The 8,005-nt window shown below is 31.0% G+C and overlaps 1 protein-coding gene across 1 annotated transcript; it reads right to left on the bottom strand.

Moving 5' to 3' along the window:
* Positions 1–2,913, bottom strand: Coq3 (ubiquinone biosynthesis protein COQ3, mitochondrial). Its single transcript, XM_018550622.1, has 4 exons — positions 2,852–2,913; positions 1,208–1,691; positions 425–605; positions 1–254 (listed from the first exon to the last, which is right to left on the bottom strand). Exons 1-4 carry the CDS (start codon positions 2,911–2,913, stop codon positions 127–129), a joined length of 855 nt encoding a protein of 284 aa, XP_018406124.1. The 3' UTR covers positions 1–126.
* Positions 2,914–8,005: the final 5,092 nt, after the last annotated feature.

Raw genomic sequence — 8,005 nt, 5'->3', positions numbered from 1 at the left:
TTTTCTCTAGTGCGTACAAATATTACAGGAATTCTTAGGACATATATAGTAACAATTGTCAGAATCGGTAAATGATAAAGATATATAATATTGCATTTAATGATAAAAAGTTGCAAGTTCCGAAAATTATGTGCCAGCTTTTTTTTGCTTGATTGCATGAAGGCCATAAAAAACTGCTGTACACGACGACCACGACCACTGTTTTAACAATGGGTTAATTTTTACTCCATGAATTAATCTCGTTTTGCAATCATCTATAAAAGTTTAAATATTATGAATATAACGATATAAAGAACAATATAAAAGCGCTTATATGATAATTATTTACAAAATTGTTTAAATCAATCAGATACTTTTATAAAATAAAATATCTTTAATAATTTTTTGACAATTTTTATTAGATAATAGCGAAGATAGAACTTACAATTATCCAATATATGTTGAATTTCATATGGTGTGATAAATTTATTCCATTCATGAGTACCAAGAGGTATTCTTTTGAAAATATATTCTGCTGCTACAATAACAACCAACCAAGATGCTACAGTTCTATTTTCTGTTGTTATAAAAATCGACCCACCAGGTTTCATAATTTCCACACATTTCTGTAGAGAATATTAGTAAAATATTTAATTCTCCTTGTAACCTTTACGTAATATGTAGAGTGTATATATTACGTATATATATTTCAGAAATAGGTAGCCAAACTTTAGTATCCTATTCTATCGTCCCTAAAAATGAAGAAAGATCATATAAATGTATGTCTGGAAAGTCTTCATTTTTGAGATATATACAGTTTTTGTTTGCGAGAGAATATCTCAAAAATTTATAAGTGACTTCCTTGTGTTTCACGATACGCTGAGCTTTTCTGCAGTTTTCGTTAGTTCGTCCATACATGAAATGAATAACTAACTCAATGTTGGATTAAATCTCTCTCATCTTGGTAATATTATCTTAATTATGCAATGTTTAGATAAAACTGATTTTAATTTCTATCTATGACAAGCTACTTTCAATGACAATATCATTTGCTCTATCACAATATTTACTTGGTGTGATATTTGTTCATGTAAACTTTTGAGATAATGTGTTTATATCGAAAAAAAGAACAAGAATTTCCTATGGTTATACGATGTTTCTTCATCCTTAGGAATAGTAAAATATGATACCAAAGTTTGGTCATCTATTTCTGGAATACTCTGTATACCTTTAAAAATAATTGTGCATCCGTTACATGCTCCAACACCTCAGAAGCCACAACAGCGTCGTACGATTCCCTCTCTTTTTGAGAAAAATCTTCCACGGTTGTTTGAATATAGTTCACTCTCTCCAATATATTAGGATCCAATTTTGCATGTTCTTTTGCAGCATTTATTAACTCTGCCGATGCATCTATTCCGGTTACTTGCGCCCCTATTCTAGCTAAACGCTCAGTCAATATACCTCCGCCACAGCCAACATCCACTATCTTGACTCCTTCCAATGGAAGAACTGAATTCTGCATTTGGACTCCAGCGTTTGCCAATCCATCCCTTACAAACTTTATTCTGAACGGCGCGTATAAATGCAGGTCAGATAACGAGCCGTTCCCATTCCACCAATCATTTTTGAAAACGGAGATATGTTCAATTTCCTTAGAATCTACAGTCGACATTGATTTGATGATTTTATATGAGGTATATTCTGATAATCTGCAGTAAATAATCAATCCTTATTTTCTTATATCCTTAGCTAAATAAACACTTTTATACAATATACTTATATAACTTAGGGTAAATAAAATATTGATGTTCCTTTAATGAAAAGTTCTCAAGGTATATCACATTTAACAAAATTTTTTATATTGAAAATTTATAAAAATTTTTAACAATATACCTCGAACTCATCCAAATTTTATAAATTTTCTTTAGAAGTTATAAATTGAGAAATCATACAATATTTCATAATTTACATATATCAGAAGACGCGGTAGTGTCTCCTGTTATGTAAAAAAAAACTACTAGTTAATTTAAAAGTTAGTTTAAAAGATTAATAATAGAAATATTAAATCATTTTTGTATAATAATATTTTTTTTGTATAATAGACACTACAAAGTCTCTTATCTCGAGCCACTAAAGCCCATTTTTGGAGGGTGCATAAAATATAAAAAATTTTGAATCGTACGTAATATGTCCTGATAGGCGGCATCGCCACGAATAATTTGAGCTAAAAAATGTTTTAATCGGTCAAGCCGATTGTTCTATTTACTTTTGTAATTCCGTGAAAATTTCTCAGACTTTTAATAAAATAATTAGAACATTTCTGAAATGCTAAGAAAGTTGTTCTTGAAATTCCATATGTAACATTCGGCCGATTTTCGAATCGCCTCCGCCTTCCGATGTCCCCCTCATCTCACCGCCCCGCGCGCAGACTAAATGCCGTTCGATCGTCGTGCGGCTTGACCGATTAAACAATTTTTTTTGCTCAAATTATTCGTGGCGATGCCGCCTATCAGGACATATTACGTACGATTCAAAATTTTTTTTACTTTAATAGAGGAATTTTAAGAACAATATAAACTTTCTTAGCATTTTAGAAATGTTGTAATTATTTTATTAAAAGTCTGAGGAATTTTCACAAAATTACAAAAGTAAATAGAAATTGTGAAAAATTCTTAAATTTATATAAAAATTTTAAAAAAATATATAAGAATTAAAAAAAAAAATGTTTACCAAAGTCAATCTATATAAGATAAAAAATGTAGTATAAACAGAGTGTACATTTACTAAAAAAAAAAAAAGAAATAATTCGGGATTCATATCACATTATTAGATAGGTATATATCATAAAATATATAATTAGATATCACACCTGCTTTGTAAAATATTTCTTGATGATCCAAAAGTACATTTGAAAACAGTCCAAGTCATCATGTCTGATGACAATTTACAGACTAACAGCGAATTATATTAGAAATTATCCAACAAGTAATAAGAAAATATAGTGAGATATATCTGAAAAATACCATTTCTTTGATTTTGCTAAGAAATTGAAATAATTGGATGACACTATACAATGACAATAATGACACATAAAAAGATATAGAAAAATTAAATAAAGTTATTTCAACAAAAGAATAAAAGTTTTACATTTAAAACAGGTTTTGCACATGCTTGTTAGAATTTTCTAATAAAACTATACGAAAAATTATTTAATATAAAACAATTTTCTAATTTATGCAATAATTAATTTAACTTGGCTTATGCAATAATAATCGGTAATTTTTCAATTTAACTGGGTGATATATGGTACATATGTATATAAATTTGTTTTTATATGTATGACATATAGCACATGAAAATAATTTAGAGAAATATTAAATAAATATGATATAAAATTTAGATAAACTTCAATAATTAAAAAAAAACAAACAAATTGTCAATATGAGCCAACACTAGTTCTTAGTGTGCACTTTTTATACAATTTATTCGAAATGAATAATAAAACGTATATACATTTCGATGGGTTAAGACCTATGGTTAAGGTCCTTTTCAGTACATATTAAATGAATATAAAAATGACAATTAAAAAAAAATACATCCACGATGATAGAGCATACAAATCATAGGTGTCAAAATGTATATACGTTTCATTATTCATTTCGAATAAATTGTATAAAAAGTACACACTAAAAACTAGTGTTGGCTCATATTGACAATTCTTTTATTATTTATTTATTTATTTATTTAACAGAGTCTTTTGATTGTCTTATTTTTTTCAATAATTTTATAGTTTTGTAATTTTCAGATAAGCAAACCGTATGTTAGTAAACTGGCAGCACACATGTATGCAACCAAAAATTGTTACATATTAGTATTAATCAGAAACCTATTTTCCAATTTTTAACAACTGTAATTTTAGCATTACAGTCGTGTAAGTTTTGTATAAGAATTGGGCATTACACATTGTAATGCTACAATTACAGTCAATGAGTTACTTAAGTAACGTAGACTCCTAAGTTCGTCTTAACACTTTGATTACGTTTATCTATCATTGATCTATATCTAAATAATATAAATTTTTGCAAAAACTACATCATCCATTTGTAACGATTTTATCAATCCGATTAAGAAAAATTTATATCAGAATGTAAAACATAAAAAAACATTATAAATAACATAAGACATTAAAATAATATACTAACTTTATTAACCATTTAGGAGTATGCTTTGTACTTTTTAAAGTGCAGTTGACATCATGTTCTCTCAAAATTTTTATTCAGATCTTAATACGTAGAGAATAAATAAAATACAGTTTTTTTATTGTAGTAAAAATTTGTTATTAAAGGTTTCACAACTGAACAAGAATTTTTTCAAATATTTATGTAGTCCAAAATCATAAAAATGTACGCTGCTTCCCAGAATGTAAACTATAATTGAAAATTTCTGGGTGGTGTTGGAGAATTAAATTCAATACTCCGAAATCAGTTTGGCAATCAAAGCATTAAGCTTAATTATGTTTTACTGATATTCTAACATAATCTGACATAACAAAAAAGTGGCAGATACCTGTGTAAAATTATGTAGCAAATAAAAAATTAAGTCTATTATCAATTTGCAATTTATTGATAAACTTTATTTTTTGTCCACCTCATTGTGTGCGTATATCCTGTCTCTTCACATCAAATATGTAATTTTTGCTAGATAAAATTTCTAGCAAACATTCGGTAAAAATCTGAATGATTGTCTATTTTAGCCACTCGGAAATCAATAAAACTAGACTCATTCGACGCGGTTTTATCCGAAGCGAACAAATCTAGTTAAAAAAACGTCGCTATGTTTCGCGTACAAAGATATTAAACGTCAAAGATTGTGGACTATTTAAGGTTAGGAAATCTGTCACAACACGAAACACTACGAGCATGGCACGAGCGTCAGTGTTGCCAAGTGTGTCCCCTAAAATCATGGACATAGGAATATAGATTATAGGGACCTAGAGTCCTAGATATCAAAGAAGCGCAACCGGCTTGAGTCAGTATCGCAAAATTACTAAAAACTGCATTAAAAATGGCGTTGTTTGCAGACGAGTTATGAAATAAACCAATCGTCTATAAGGCTACGCACAATAGGAGAAATATTAGGAACAGATATTAAATATAAGAATTTTAACCTGTCAGAAAGCACACATTCCACAGTACACAGTTCTGATAGGTTAAAAATCTTATTTTTCACAGATTTTAGATTCATCATTACTTTAACATTTACATTGTTAAATTTTAATATATGTCTTTCAACATATTATTAAAGATCTAATAAGATGCTATATAGAAGCATCAAATAATTGTTAGATGTGCTTTAGCAATTTAACTAAAAAGTGATATTACTGCGGTAGTTGTTTAGTGTTGCGTTGTAAGTCTGAAAAAATTTTCGGCACGTGATTGGGAACTACATACGCGGTATATAAAATTCACACATTATAAAGCGGGGAGCACAGACTTTTGCATAACGCATAAACCATATACATAAAGAATTTGATTGGTCCATTGACTCATGCATAAGAAAATGGGCCAATGAAATTCCTTATGCACATGCTTTATGCGTTATGCAAAAGTCTGTGCTCCCCGCTTAATAAGCATAGTGATCTAGCTTTGACCGCAGATGGCTTAGCCCGGATCCTCATACGGACAACAGCGCTTTGACACCGGACGCTGATTGGTGAAAAACGGGTTATGGGGGTAAATTTTACCCTCGCCACCGGTTTTTCACCAATCAGCGTTTGGTGTCAAAGCGCTGTTGCCCGCATGAGGATCCGGGCTTAGTTATTGCGGTTTCCTCAGAGACCCTGTAAGGAGAGACTCGCCAACTCGTCACGTGACTATGGGTGATTCTGATTGGCTAGGGTATGGATCGCACATCTGCGTTCCATGAACCGTAACCTATTCTAATAGAATACGCGTACATGACAGATGACACATGTGTACTGTCAGCTTGTGTTGCTTACTGAATAGTAAGTTAATTTATCACATCTATGTAAAATTTTGAGAAAGGTAATGTACATATACCAAGAATTACATTATTAATGAAATAGGTATCTCTAACTTTCGTATTACTTATTTTTAACTATAAATTAACTTCTCCTCTTAGGGTCTCTAGGTTTCCTTATTCTTGTTAATTTAAAATTTAGGGGCGCACGACTTCTACGATTTTATTGTCGGGGTAGTACTTCGCGGCTATGACACATTTCCTAACCTCCATAGTCGTCAACATTAACGCTTAATATCTCGGTTCGCGGACCAGAGCGACGCTTATTTCTGCGAGATTCATCCGTTTTTTGCAAAAACGCGTCGAATGAGTCTAATTTAATCGATTTTTAAGAGGATTGCCCTATATTTGACCTTTACCTATTTACAAACGTAAAACAAACGTTTATTAAAAAGAAACAAACGTTTATTAAAAAGAAACAAACGTTTATTAAAAAGGAAACAAACGTTTATTAAAAGGAAACAAACGTTTATTAAAAGGAAACAAACGATTATTAAAAGGAAACAAACGTTTATTAAAAGGAAACAAACGTTTAATAAAAAGAATCAAACGTTTATTAAAAAGAAACAACCGTAAAAAGAAACAAACGTTTATTAAAAGGAAACAAACGTTTATTAAAAAGAATCAAACGTTTATTAAAAAGAAACAAACGTTTATTAAAAAGGAAACAAACGTTTATTAAAAGGAAACAAACGTTTAATAAAAGGAAACAAACGTTTATTATAAAGAAACAATCTATCGAATGGTAGTGACGAGAAAAAACTGATGTTGGATTTCGAAGCGAAAAGTCGAAAATCGGTTCAAAATTTCTAGGTTAGAAATGCGTATATCTGCGTTCTCTATCGAATGGTAGTGACGAGAAAAAACCGATGTTGGATTTCGGTGAAAAGTCGAAAATCGGTACCAAATTTGTAGGTTAGAAATGCGTATCTCGACATTCTCTATTGAATGGTAGTACCGAGAAAAAACCGATTTTCGACTTCGAAGTGAAAAGTCGAAAATCGGTACCAAATTTGTAGGTTAGAAATGCGTATCTCGACATTCTCTATTGAATGGTAGTACCGAGAAAAAACCGATTTTCGACTTCGAAGTGAAAAGTCGAAAAACGATACCAAATTTGTAGGTTAGAAATGCGTATCTCGACATTCTCTATTGAATGGCGGTAACGAGAAAAAACCAATTGTCGACTTCGAAGTGAAAAGTCGAAAATCGATACCAAATATGTAGGTTAGAAATGCGTATATCGACATTCTCTATCGAATGGTAGTATCGAGAAAAAACCGATTTTGGATTTCGGTGAAAAGTCGAAAATCGGTACCAAATTTGAAGGTTAGAAATGCGTATATCGACATTCTCTATCGAATGGTGGTAACGAGAAAAAACCGATTTTCGACTTCGAAGTGAAAAATCGAAAATCGGTACCAAATTTGTAGGTTAGAAATGCGTATCACGGCATGCTCTATCGAATGGTGGTAACGAGAAAAAACCGATTTTCGAGTTCAGTGAAAAGTCGAAAATCGATACCAAATTTGTAGGTTAGAAAAAAGTCGAAAATGGGTACCAAATTTGATGGTTAGAAATGCGTATCTCGACATTCTCTATCGAATGGTAGTACCGAGAAAAAACGGATTTTCGACTTCGAAGTGAAAAGTCGAAAATGGGTACCAAATTTGAAGGTTAGAAATGCGTTTCTCGACATTCTCTATCGAATGGTAGTATCGAGAAAAAACCGATTTTCGACTTCGAAGTGAAAAGTCGAAAAACGATTCCAAATTTGTAGGTTAGAAATGCGTATCTAGGCGTTCTCTATCGAATGGTGGTAACGAGAAAAAACCGATTTTCGACTTCAGAAAATCGATACCAAATTTGTAGGTTAGAAAAAAGTCGAAAATGGGTACCAAATTTGTAGGTTAGAATTGCATATCTCGACATTCTCTATCGAATGGTAGTACCGAGAAAAAACCGATTTTCGACTTCGAAGTGA

This window comes from Cyphomyrmex costatus, unplaced genomic scaffold (genome assembly GCF_001594065.2).
Source record: "Cyphomyrmex costatus isolate MS0001 unplaced genomic scaffold, Ccosl1.0 scaffold124, whole genome shotgun sequence".
NCBI lineage: Eukaryota > Metazoa > Arthropoda > Insecta > Hymenoptera > Formicidae > Cyphomyrmex > Cyphomyrmex costatus.
The sequence above is the reverse complement of the archived record's forward strand: the minus strand, read 5'-3'. Positions and strand labels throughout refer to the sequence as shown.